Source organism: Lottia gigantea, assembly GCF_000327385.1.
Source record: "Lottia gigantea unplaced genomic scaffold LOTGIsca_12, whole genome shotgun sequence".
Lineage (NCBI taxonomy): Eukaryota > Metazoa > Mollusca > Gastropoda > Lottiidae > Lottia > Lottia gigantea.
The window spans coordinates 2,594,451-2,609,272 of record NW_008707225.1 but is presented as its reverse complement, the minus strand read 5'-3'; the positions used below and the strand labels follow the sequence as shown (position 1 = coordinate 2,609,272).

Genomic DNA, 14,822 nt, shown 5'->3' with positions numbered 1-14,822 from the left:
TTTTACTTATGATTTTATACATGTTTTCAGCAATTGATGTAATTCTAAATCTAATGATTTTTCTTTGAAAATAATTCGATATATTTTGTAAAAAAGAAAAATATCCAATTATATTTTTTCTGTTAACATTTCGATTATTTTGCCATGATAATATTCATGAAAATATTTTTCTGAAAAATTCTCTTGATAAATAAATATACAATTTACATGATTTTGTTTTGAATATTTATAAGAATTTTTAATGTATAAAATTTATTTCTATAAAGATATTCATAGCAATTTGATTTCCAAAAATATAGTATTTTATCATTCTAAATAATTATGGAAATTTTTGTCATGATTTTTGATAATCACTCTATATAATCAAGGAAAATGACCTATGATTAACATAGGTTTTTATTAATTTTGTTAGATATATATTCAATGAAATAAAGTAAATGTTAACAGAGAAGAGTAAATATTACAATTAATTGTGCTATTATCCGTTTCGTGATTTTATTGATTATTTTCCGTTCAATTTTTTTAAAATTGTAATTCATTTGCGAAAATATTGTGGTAAATTTGACATTTTATTAATTACCTTTTTATAGAAAGTTAAACAAATCCTATTCCTAATATTAAAATAAATCGATAGAATTATCACTATTTAATTACATCTTTTAATCATCTTTTTGATCCTATGGTGCTTTTAATGTCAATATTAGAAAGTTCTTTCGTTTAAAATCAACTAGGGAATATCCTAGAAAATATTAAAATCCAAATACATCGACCTCTTCGCCTAGACTATGTAGGGGCGGCGATTCATTGGGTTATATTGTATCACGTGACTTTTTCATTGGTTCATTTCAGAAGTGAAGTGCTGGCTGTGAAATTGTTCAAGCAATCATTGTAGTCATAATTCATCGGCTTGCTAGTGTAGTGAGGCCTCGCGACAGCTTTACGGCCGCTTATTATCCACACAAACAGCCTGATGAGCTCATATTTTGTTAATTCGCTCTCTGCATGTTATGGACAGACCCCAAGTTTGGAAAGTTGTTCGGATGGGGGATATGAACGGAATGGTAACTATGCAGGAGGTGTATACACAGGATATAGTGGACGGTATCCGTATGCGTCCCGTGGAGACAGGTTAACGGAACAGAATGGGGACTATTATGGAACACCTCGACTTACACATTTACCGAACAGTCCGTGTTCCTCACCCCCCTCATTACAGAGTGTGGGGGAGAGGACTCATATTGAGATGAGATCAAATTCGACGTCTAATAATCACACCAACAATAACAACACAAGTGGTTATTACGGTAGCGGACATTATTCAGATACAATTGATGAAAATAGACCTGACTCAGCACATTCAAATAGTCCCTCAACTCAAACCCCGACCCCTACAGATCGGGGACTTGTTCAGGATCAACAATGTCCTAGTCCGAGAGAAGGTGATTCGAACCCACCACACATATACCCATGGATGAGAAGAATGCAATATAGTGCAGGTAAGAATAAACAGAGCATTTATTGATTTTAAGCTTAAAGTTATAATTCTTTCATACGACTGTATAATATTATCCAAATTGTTTAGCATTTGATGATTTATTTAAAGTATTTGTAATATTTCTATACATGATATACTCCTTGTTATGTTTACGTGATACTTAGCTGTGTTATTAGATATCTAATCCAGCAGACCATTGGGATTTGTTTATATTTTTCTGTGTGACCCCATTTTTTCTATTCTTTCAATTCTTCCATATTTATTGATTTGTATAACGTGTGTATAACGTCTGCTTTTTATTGACTTATAATTCTAGTAATAACCTCATTTTAACCGACATGGTTGAAATTAAACTAGTTAGTCTTTAAAATCAAATAAAATTCTGCTGTCAGTAAGCTAGAGCCTGGGTCAACATTATACAATTTGAACTAAGCATAATCTGAATTTTATGAAAAAACAAAGTTTCTATAAAAGAAAATGTGTCCATTTTCCTTAAATATATAAATTGAACCATTTTTTAATTTTTCTTCAGCGAAGTACCTTTGAATAGTATAACATATTTTTTATATTAACAAATTTTAATAGTTTTCTAAATAATCAAATAATGACATCTTGGCGGTAGCACATGAAAGTAGCAGAAAAATGAAATTAAAAATAGGTTATGTTCCAGAAAAATATGTAGTTTATTATTTGCATATTTAATATTTTATTTTTGTTAATTGTACATACTTTAAATCAAAAGAGACAATGTTACGCCAATTACACTCGATATGAATAATTTAGATGTACAGCATAACAAATTTAGTCGGGGAAATTAGATCAGATTAGAAAAATATAAACACGTATATTATATGATTGAAAATATAGAAACTTTTGTAACTAATTTAAATAACACGTATCATATATATAAAAAACAGGAAAATGAATAGGTAAAAATATTACTAAATAAAGGTGCTTTTAAAAGCAATTAAAAGTAGTCAAATATATAGGAACATTTTTTAATTCATAACCTGTATTTGTTTTTGAAATAACAAGTAATATTCAGATAATATAACGTTATAACAGGAAAAGTATGTTTAACGAGGTTTTAATTTAACATGGATTCCAATTATATGCAATTCAGGCAGTTTTGTTATAGGAAATTCATTTATTACTTTAGCTGAGCTTCAGATATGAATGTTATTCACTTTGCTCTTACAAATGACCTAGACTGCGAAAAATCATTAATTTTTGAAAGTAGGAAATTGCAAGTATTGATTAAGGAATACTTTTACAATATTTATACTGAAGCCCCGAGGCAAAGTGAGTTAAATAAATAAAATAGCAAGAAGGTGCTAAATGTAGATTATTATTGAAAGATAATCTAAGAAGCTGATGTACATATTGTATCATACACGCTTACTCTTGCACGTTTATGTTATCTTTACAACGTAGGTGGCTATATGAATATATTCAATCATTTCAAATATATTTTCATATATACTGCAGACTGGTGAAAATACATTTTAATTTTGGCCACGCGTTCGATTGGAATTAACAGCGAGTTTCTACAGTAAAATATTATTGCTCATGTAAAAATTTCATTCTCTTCCAAATTTGAGAAATAATTGTTCTTAATAAACAGGAGACGAAATCGGGTTATCTAGAATTTTGCATTAAAGAAACAATGTTTAACAAAACTCCTTTAGTTCATTTGGAGTTTCAGGATGTATACCGAAATAAAGAGCTCAGTTTCTTAAATTTAAGATCTGTTTTTCGAACCTAAATGCTGGACAATAAAATTAGTTTTGAATCAAGTTTTTAAAATAGATATATTCATTGGTCTCTATGATAAAAAATATTAGATTGATAATGCTTCAAAGCTTCATTAGTTATACTTAATGTAGGGCGGAAACTTACTAAAGACGATGATTTTTTGGAAAAATTGGATGGTGGTCACAATCCAGGCATTGTTCAAACACGGAAACAGGACTAATTCATTAAATAAACCATTTAATATGTCAAAACCTTTATATTTTCTGAAAACAAAATTAAAACATTTGTAAATTTTCGAAATAGTTTTGCTTTTCCACAAAATGACAGATTTCCCAAACTGATTAATTGTAACCTTTCACTTACACGGTAAGTCACTTAGTTTTAACGGTTTGACTAAGTAGAAAATAAGGACAGGTTTGGCAAGGATAGACCAAGTCAACGAAAACATATGTTTTCCACTACGACATACTATTCTATTATGCTCATGCTCTATTTGAATTCAAACGTAACAAAAACCACAGGTGTACACTGGAGTTCTTGCTGGGAAGTTGACAAAGTGAATAAGAATATGATATATGTGTATTTTCTATTGTTTGTGAGATCAAAGTTGCCGATACACAGTCATGTACATGTAGGTAATATCTGTATAAGAAAAGAGGAATAGCATATAAATAATAATGAAATAGTTATTAGGTCAAAATGTATTTATCATTTAACAGGAGTCTTTCATAGAACACTTGTAAATCATTCATAAGAAATAATATCATTGATATATGATTGTAAATAAATTACCATTTACTACATTCAAATAGACAGTATATGTTAAAAGCATGAGATACAGGCTAGAAAAAAGATAAAATACGATTGAATATGCTTGTATCGCTTGATACATTACACAAAAAAATGAAAATATAAAATAATTAGACTATCGTTTCACTACAAATATAAGGGTTTATGCATAAAAGACATGTATTCAATGTATTAAAGTAGATATTGGTAATTTAAAGGCTAATTTCAGGTCGTGTATCAGACTCTATTTGATGACTATTTAACAATCAACCTTCGTTCATAAAACACTTCATAAATTTAGTGTTTTAAACTACCATTTGTCGTTAGAAATGAGCTGTTAACTCTTTTCATCTCGTAAGCTGTCCTCACATTTTATTTTATGATCTGCGGCAATCGTCTGAAGACCGTAAATTAAAGATCTTGTTAGCTGACGATATTTCCAAAAGAAATTAACTTTTATGTTATTTATATAGTTCTCTTGGTGGTGATTTGTTTAAATATCTTGATTAGTTTTATTTTATCAGCATTTCCTAAGGGTTTCGTCTCGAACTTTTTCAATTTCATGGTCTCTTCCCATCGAAAGAGCATAGAATATAAAGATTAAAAACTTCTATGTCTAGACTTCATATAAATACAAGTAATAAAAGTTCTAGGATAGAAGAACCTCTTTGCCTACTGTTATTTACCAGTGTTTTTTGTTAGTGATATTCAAAGTTTTGAATACTTCAATTGACAAATAATCAAGCATTAAATTAAATAAAATTCTTTATTTCGTTGAACCACACGTTCATCAGAAATTAAAAAAATACAGATGGGCATTTTACACTGAATAGAAAACCTAAACATATGAATACGTAAAACAGAATAAATATCAAGAAAATACCCCTATTTCTGTAAGTCAGTTAACAATTAATACTAAAATTTGAGAAGCCTGTTTCTTCTTCAAAACCCGCACTAGAAGCAAAGTGGTGTGATATGGCATTAGATTATTTAACTAAGACTGAGACAAATTTATTGTTTATCGTTTTTGACCGATCCAAATCACCTACCTTAGTTCTCTAAATAATGGCTAGTAAAATATATCCATATATGTAAGTATTTTTTGAAAATAATTCCTGAAAACGTTTTTTAGGGTTTAATCCTAAAGGTAGTTCAAAGTAAATCATCAGAATTTGATATTTCAAACAAGGAAACTCTTAACAATGGCGAAAACCCATTTACTTTGCTTTGATAAATACATAGTCCTACCAATATATAATTGCAAGGCAATTCTAGTTGATGGCAACATTGTCCATTCCACTTCTTATTTGTAATTAATATTCATTTCTAAAAATATAAGTAATGATTTACTAATACAATTTTCTCTCTTTTAAAATTTCGAAAAATTAACAAACAAATATGATAACATTGAGCAAGCAGTAATAATGAAAATTCGCCCTGATACTTAGTTATCAGACGGTACCTTCTGTGTTGACCTGGATTCCTTCATAGAAAACAGTAAATCATTCTTCGACGATAACCATTTATTATGTCTGGAACTAAGCCAGTGTATTAAAATTATTTAAATGAAAGTCTGGAAACTTTTTATCAAATATCCGCCACCTTCAAAAGTGAATTTCATTATTATTTAATCTGAAGTTCCTATTGTATATTATTCAATTATTACCACCTTTTTGTCTAATTAAGTTCCAACTCCTCATTTCTTTCATACGCAAAAATATTCTTCGCCATAAAAAATGATAAATGGTTTCCTTTTTTATTTGGCTTCGTTTTAAGAGTTTGAATTTAGATCAGATTATGGCACCTTTATATTTAACCTTTCAAATTATCTCCCTTGAAACAGACTCTTCTGTAATGTAGAATGTAACGACCCATCTTTTAAACAAATAGTGACATATATCAACTTAGAAATAAGAAAATAAGGAATCTTTCGAAAAAGGATTAATATGCATTATAATGATAATACCATTTGTACCCAGTCTTTGATTTAACGTCAATGTAATATGACTTATAAGATGAATATACGATACGATAATAAATACTTCAGGACAATGTGATTTTAACATTGAAAACTCTACTGGAAAGGAACACAGTATCATTTTCTTCTTCGTGCTACCAATCTGAATCAGTAATGTTTCTGGACCTCTATTGGGTGCATTGATGCCAACCTTAACTGTCCATATTATATCCTTCCATTGATATTTATTTTGACGTTGAAATCCAAGCTATATTCCATTTGAATGTTCTATCTAACTTTTCTATATTACAGCTATATGTAAATATCTTCTCCTGGCGTCTATTGTTAGTTTGAATTCAAACTTTACGTTAATCATTTGAATAGTTTTAGTATAAAATACGGGTCTCGTTAACATTTAACTCGAGTATTTCGCCTTAATACATTGTTGTGTAAGGACAGATTGAGACTTAAACTACGACAGGATGTTTGCCCAAGCTTTCTAATCGCTCAGACAGCCTGGAAAGTGACTTGTTTTCTAACAATATACAAAGTGAAATTTACGATGTATTCAGTGTAAAAAATACAAAGTTCTCGTTCAAGATGAATGAATTTTGATAAAAATCTGCAAGGGTTCTGTGTGAAGTTGAATAGAGACGGGATCGAGGAGACTGTTATAAATCTCCCATATTTAACAATGGTCTCAAGTTGATCTGTCAAATGGAGATCACACTTCAAAAAAATATGAGATTAAACTCAACTCATTCAGAATGAAGATATTAATAGTCAGGATTTGCTCATATACTCATTCGCATATATACTCTTAATAGGGCGAACGGTTTAACTTTCCCACTTAAACTATTTTTCGTACCTTATAGCTAGAAATTAAGATATTATCATTTGTATATCTCAGATACTGCTGGCTTAGCACACACCTTCAAATTTGACAAGCGTTTTGTGTTGAAACTATAAAGAAAAAAATGTAATTGAGATTTATTACCTTTTTACAGGCGAATTTACGCCAAGGCTGAGCAAGTAACAAAATGTTGGATTAGAAATTTCTTATCGTTAATATTTCGAAAATTTATATCCGCTAAACGGTTAGTGTATTAAAAGTTAACATAACTTTTTGAAATATTCAAGATTTCGAAACTTATTTTGCATATAATAACACATATTGTAATACGTCATGCATTCGTGTATCATTTTCGAATTGTTCCCAAAAGATCTGTACTGTACATTAAGCACAGTCCAGTGTAGCACTTGTTGACCGCATACATTTTTTTCACACACTATATGCGTAATACAAAGGTTACAAAGCAATCTTTTCATGGAGATAACCATCAACGTTTAGTGAGATTGAAACATACGAAACGTTAGAATGATATCACAATAAGGTTATTGGGGTCGGAAAATGACATCAATGAATTTAACAGAATGAGTGTAAATAATTCCACATAACTTTAAACGAGGACACGGTATTATTCGGCCCTTGTGTAAGCATGACAAATATTATCATGCGTCTTACAGCCAGCAACTGGCTTCACTAACTATTCAGCCTTAATTCTAAACAAAATAACCCAGCTCATACATATTATTACATCTGCAAAACATGAATTTTCCTAATTGTTTGAATGGTTACAAACTATTATGAGGCAAATCTTCTATTATCACTTACAGGTTAAATATTCAAAGAGTTGAAAGCCTCCATACATCTTTAGAGTAGAAAACTACATTCAGTTTGTAAAGTTGGTCTGAAAGGGGGGAAATGTAAGGTTATGTTAGTCGCATAAATTAGGCTTTGGTTTCAATGTTCTTTTATGTGTGTATGAATTGAAATGTAAATTCTATATCCCGTAGTGTAATGGTCTATTATAGTTATTTGAGTAATCGTTCTGTCTGTTACAGGCCTCACATCACAGAGATGCTTTGATATTTATTAAAAGTCACGTATACTACAATCCAAAAAATCAGGTTCACTTTTAACTTTCTGGTATTGATGATTAACTACTATCTATTTCAAATCAAATCAAATCAACATTTGTTTTGTTGGTTATGGTCTGCTTTGTTTTGAAGCTAAATTATGACTTTTGAGTTGATTTTGCTAGATATAACATTTTATAAATCGCTATTTTACAGCATTGTGAATCAATACGTACACAATATATTGATAAGTCAAAATTCGTTGAAGTCGGCTTTTAACGAAAAGCTGATTGACCTGAATATTTGATTCAGACTTTCCATTTCCTCAAATATTACAAAAGGTTCAATATGTACGTCTCATTATCAAAATACTGTGATTTATTTTTCAAGATGGCAAACGTCATTTTCATATTCACCAGAAACCTGTCATTAAACAGAAGGCTGGTGGTCATCAACTCCTACCTCATAATTACATACTCGTGTTGTCTTTCATTTTAAATACAAAATATATTCCATTAATCACCCTTCTTTCTCATCTAGAAGTCATCAGCAACTAAAACTCATTAGGTCTAATTACTTAAGTTTCTGGATACAAAATTCATTGATTGCCGACTGTTCCAATATAATATGAAAAAAGGGCAACACAAATTTAATCTAATAGTAATTTGCACATCATCATTATCAGAACAACTTCTTAGTTACACATTACAATTTTTTTTATTACATTTACGTAAAAAGCTATCCTATCATAATAAATTTTACGTTGCAAGGGACTTTCCCTTGACTTGTCCTTCTTCATATATCCTTAAGATTCCATGTAAATTTGGTAAAATCCCTAAGGTAGTAAAATTAAGCCGACCAATATGCAATTGTGTCTGTCTGCGAAGAAAATATAATTTTCATTAAAAAAGGAAATAGGTCATGATTTACAGTAATTTTATATTTTCAATTACATTTGGTGTTAAAGAAACAAGAATTTTTTTAGCAAGTTCTCTTAAGTGAAAAAATAAGTGAGACGCCTTCACCAAAGTTAAAGAGCGACAGACTGGAAATTATTCTCAGTCTTATGATTTTGTTCTATAAAAGGTGAGAATGAAAGAGAGACGAGATGATAGCATGCTGGGTAATATGATAAATTATGGGATGTATACACGCTTTGAGGTCCTTAATGGTATATTGATACGTTGACTTGTATTATTAAATTGTAAAGAGAATTGGATAAATATTCGCTTCATTACCTTCTTATCTTTCATCTTAATAATGGACAACATTTAGAATGTAGCGTGAATTATCTCTTTAGTTACGAGCTAACAACCAGTGCCGTTTTACATTTACTCACAAGATTTCACAGTACATCTACTAGCTTTCAGTCCTCTCTGAATATTGACTTTTATCTTTTTCTTGGTATTTTGTCTCCTATATTTTAAAAATGTTATTTTTTATTTTATCTAGCGTATCAAGTATTTTGTTATGAAATGAAATACGCATCGCTGTAAAGGGTTGGTTGTTCACGTGTGTTTTCTAAATTTGGTAAATTGAGCGGAAGTAAATATATGTGGAGGCATGCTGGGTAATTCACAGTGGCTATAAACGAGGCAAGGATCAGATTTCATACGATTCAACAATATTTCCACTCTGATGACTTTGTAATGTGTATGGTTTTGAGAAGGCAATGCATGACCATAAAATATCATTCTACTCTTTGACCCAGTCTAACCTTCTTTTAATCGCCATATTTTATATTTTTAATGTAATGTTAATGTTCATTTGTGGGACACCCTGACTATTTTACGGCTTGAATCTAATGGCTACATTTAATTTTTTTTTATTTCACCTCGTTTCGGGTTTATCACATTATGCAAACGAGTGCTTCGCATCGGTTATTAATTCTGGATTCATTTTAGTTTTCGGTAGAATAGATATAGAGTGAGAATACAAATTTCCAAGAAAACCTAGAGAGAAAAGCAACAAACATCTCTGTGAAAATATTTATAAACTAGATTTAAACGTAATTCAAGTATTTGCTAGTTCTCTAAGACGAGCTGAATTCTAATTGTGGACCATCTGGAGGCCAATGGTGGCTCTGATGACGTATGATTAAAACGAGCGAATAAAAAACAAGATAATGTTGCAGAAGTTATAGGTTATCTGCTAGAAATAATGAATTCAGATTTGTTACAATCTAAAATCAGAATTGTTAGAGAGGGTGCTATGATAAATGATCATAATTACTCACACTGTAGTTACAACATTCATAATTGCATGCGTAATAATTCGATGTGATTTGACAAACGTCTTTTTCCCTAGCGTGAATATTAAGTATGGAAAAAAAATCTCAGTCTGATCCTCTAATCGATAGGTGCCTTTTTGGTCGTGGTAATTATCAATCCTGGCTAAGCAAACATCGTCTTTAAGACAAGGAAACTGCGTAAATCCGTCACTTCATACATATTTGATTGTTAACTAAGCCCCAAATAAGAGGTAGTATTTAAAGAGAGGTTGTTAATGAGACAGTTGGGAATAGAAAAACAATGCTTTATAGAATGGTGGTTTGAGGTTCCAATGAATTCTCATTAATCATAAAGTCCAAGTTGAAATGTGACTTTGAATTTCCGATCTTCAGATCTCTGAATTAAGTTGAATTAGAATTGTAATGAACATAGATATATGTTGCCGAGACGTATCACGACGTATCTGTCTTTTACATTGGTTACTTGTGTAAGTTACGAGTTCTCATAACTGAATAAGACTACATTTTTAACAAGTAATCTAATTTTCACATTGTCAATAAGCTTATATATTGCTCTGTGACCTAGGCCAGTGCTTTCATTTGGACTCGTCTCAGTTCACCCGAGTACTAAATTGCTGTTGACAAGCAATTGAATCTCTTAATACAATGTACACTGGATACACTATTTAGGAGTACCAGGTAACACAGAATCCACTTTGTCATTTAACCAATATTTCTATGCATTCTGTGCTACCTTAGGGTCCGTCGATTACAAGATTTTCATTTTCAGTTGAATTTGTGGACTTAAATATAAACGACAAGCGTTCATGATAGATAAGTTATCGCATATCCGAGGAGTCTATAGAGGACTTAACGGTAGTCAACGCAGCTATCAACTTCTGTTTCACGGGGAAAAATCATTATTATGCTACGGAGATTATTTAATATTTGAAGCATGAAACATATAAACTAAAAAAATCGCGCTGTGTGGGCCAAGCTGTCGACCAACATGATGAATATTCAATAATAATGATTGTGTTAGTTATTGATTGAGAAATCTGTATTAAACACCTGTCAATAGACTGATCATGTACACCTTTCGCTTCATTACTTTCCCTATTTAATCACGTAAATTACACGAGTTTATGCAATCACTCGTATATGATTATACAGTTTCCGGCATACCAACCTCATAGTTCTAATGACATTATTATTCAATATTAATGTAATAAAACAAACTCTTAGCTTTTCAATTCTGATCTTGTGCATAGAGTTTACCCCGTTTTGATAGAACATTATAATGAACCATTTCAATATTAAAAATGGCGGCATTTGATTTATTTCAACAGGTAATATTACACAATGAAATGTGCATTTTCCTTATTTAATCAATATCGACTCTCCGACAATAAATTTTCACGAAGCTAGCCAGGTTTTCAGTAGTCTTTGATCCAAACCGGAAGAATTTTAATGATTTTTTGAAATAAATTTCTTGTGTAATCTGGCCAAAGATTTATTATCATAAATCATATTACGAACACATTTATTAACCTTTCAAGAGCGTTCGTCTCAAATTGGAATACTTTTGGGAAATAACGTTCATTGGTAGTATTTTCTGTGGTATTCCTTTTATAATCAAACCTTTGAACATAGAAATAGCAAACTGTAAGGACATTGCAGCATGATATGTATTAATGAAAGTAATTTTCCTTGTGGCGTCTCATAGACTGATGGTGACATGTATGGATACCTTTTAATTTAAACGTTGTTGGCTCTTCTCAGGTTAGAAAAAAAGAAAATTTAAAATAAATCTTAGAAAATTAGTCGAAGAAAGCACCAACGTAGTAATTAAATGTTAAAATGACGAATGGAAATGTCGTGTTTCCCTAGAGACAATCGGAACAGCAGGGAAAACTGGCTAAATTGACCCTTGTCACACTTGACTTTAAAATATTAGAAAAGGAAGGGAAGGAGAGGCGAATTTAGGCAGATATAAATGGATTTTCTTTGTTATTTGAAGCTTTGCCCCATTGGAGGATACCAAGCGGTGAACAAATTTTGTCACGCGCGCGTAACTGCCTGAAATTTTGAGTGTTAAAGACGTCTCTTGATTGGTTGAAATTTGTTCGGCATGGAATTGGTTTTACTATTGATGCAGTCGCAGGTTTCTCGCTGCCATTAGTTTACATAACTAAATAGGCGAGCAATTCTCATGCAAGTTTTCTTCTGCAAAATTAAACGCAATGTGACGATCAAACACAAGATTCTATTCTCAAGGAAATTTGTAATTTTACGCCGAGTTTAATTTTTGTGTTTCTTAATGAATCACGTCATGACCAAGTCTCTGGTAAATTTGATTTGGTGATTAGCCAGTTCACAGCAATTGTGTTTCTTTTGATCTTTTCGGTATCATTATTTAAATTGAAAGACATAGATCATTGGGACAAGTAATTACAATTAATTTAAAATGAAGGATCACGGACTTTTTAACCTCTGAATAAAATTCAGTTGAGCGTTTTTAGTTTTACGATATACAATCAATATTCTTTGTGTCTAGATAAATAAAAACCTGAAATACAAAAGGTACACCAGAACATAAGAAGGTAATAGCTTGAGCCATTACATGGATTGCAACAATTAAATATCTATATTTGGATGTAAAATATTTGTTTAAGTAAAAAACATGCTTTAAATGGGTCAGAAAGTTGGATAATTAATGTTCAAGTAAATGTCATCTATTGCAGAATAATGTGTTTCATTGATTTTATAAATAATAATCAATTTGATCAGAAATATCTGTCCTTTTTTATTCTATAAAATCGTTCTTGTTGCATTGTAGTTAGTATGTAAGGTCAAAAATTCGTTGTTTTGATACTTGCTTGTCATAATCTATTACATAAGTAAAATTCACAATTTGACATTTTTTCTACTTTCAGATGGGAATGACGCAGATTCAAAAAGATCCAGAACATCGTATACTCGTCATCAAACTTTGGAACTTGAGAAAGAATTCCATTATAATAAATACCTCACAAGACGGCGCCGTATAGAAATCGCGCATGCGCTTAATCTTACTGAACGTCAAATTAAAATTTGGTTCCAGAATCGTAGAATGAAGTGGAAAAAAGATCATAAACTTTCTCACATAGCCAAAAATATGAATCTAGCAAACGCTTTAGAGAAAGCAGCTGAAGAACATAAATTGTCGTTACATTGAAAATTGAATAGTTTTTATTTCAAATGTTTAGTCAATATTAAATTTTGTGACAAACAATTTTCGTCAATGGATTGGTGTAATAGAATCAAAGTTTATGGTGTGGTGTGCGTACCAAATTCGCAGACAGACATGAAGTAGAAGGATACTTAATATTCTTTGTTGAATTATTGTTTTTTGTTACATTTCTTTACTTTATTCTTAAAATAATTACATGACAAAAACTCATTTGTGAGAAAGACAAATGATAAATGTAAACTTTCAATAGCGAGACTCGACAGAAAGTGTTTTGTGGTAAGATTGCGAAATCGTGGACGATGAAAAAATACGAGAAAGAAGCGTTGTTTTGTGGATAATATATTTACTGAAGTGACCAATGGTGTTTAGCCAACATTTCTGTTAATTGGTTAACAAAATATCAACTTTCAGCCAAAGACATTAAAAGCTTCCAAAAGGTGCCATCTATTCTGGAATGTGTGAAAGTCGGTCATTCGTTACGGAATAAATAATTCAAATTGTAAATAGATCTTTTGTTGTAAATGTATTTATATCACAATATTGTATTATGGAAACAAGCCTAATTCATGTCAAGAAAATCAGATTTCAGTGACATATCAGAGGTCTTCATTGTATTGCATCGCATTTAATTTTGCCGTGTTTTCTCTTAGTATGTTATTTCTTCATGGATACTAATCATAATTACATTAAATTCTACACTAAGTTCAAATTTAGCTAGTTGATCTGTGCATTTATCTTTCGTTATAAAACATAGCATTTTATTTTTGTTTTACATCTTAATTTATGATCTCCGTGCATTCACATCAGAGATAATTTGGCCTGCATTTATCAATTTATTTTTAATGATTAAGAAAAAAATTACGAGGTACATTTTCCACGTTCATAAATGTCAATCAGAATGAAATGCTTTCTTTGCGAAACAAACCTACTCAGAACCTAAACCATTTCATAAATTTTCGAATTAATTAAAGTAAATTATTTATACCTTACTTTTGGAATTTATTCAGAAATATTCAATTCTTCAAATCAAAATCAACAGTACTCGATTGAAAATTATTGATGTCAATCAAGTCATATTAGTATTTATACATATTGTTATATTCAATTCTTTCCTAAATAATACTCCCATAGGTACACGATTGAAAATGCATTGATGTGATCGAATTCATGCGCGTATTTATATGACATGTTTCATCTTATAGACGGAACAGTTGTGCCACAGCTCTTGCCAAATGTTCAGTTGCTTCTTCGGGTAATCGTAGTATTATTATGTCAGTATTAGATTATTTCAAAATACTAATTCAATTTCTGAAGATGTAGATGTATTTGTAATGTCTAACTCAAATAGTCGATTTAAATTCTGTCGCTGTGGGTTACACTGATAAAAAAATCCCACATAAATGTTACTCTGAGTAAATTATTATAAGTATTGTAACAAATGAAG

General features: G+C 30.6%; 1 protein-coding gene across 1 annotated transcript; it reads left to right on the top strand.

Annotated features, from left to right (window-relative positions):
* Positions 1 to 1,453: 1,453 nt before the first annotated feature.
* Positions 1,454 to 13,339, top strand: LOTGIDRAFT_86927 (hypothetical protein; the record flags this gene model as incomplete). The annotated part of the gene is made up of 2 exons (XM_009048193.1): positions 1,454 to 1,496; positions 13,083 to 13,339. Coding segments are annotated over 2 exons (300 nt in total), but the record flags the coding sequence as incomplete, so codon positions are not given.
* Positions 13,340 to 14,822: the final 1,483 nt, after the last annotated feature.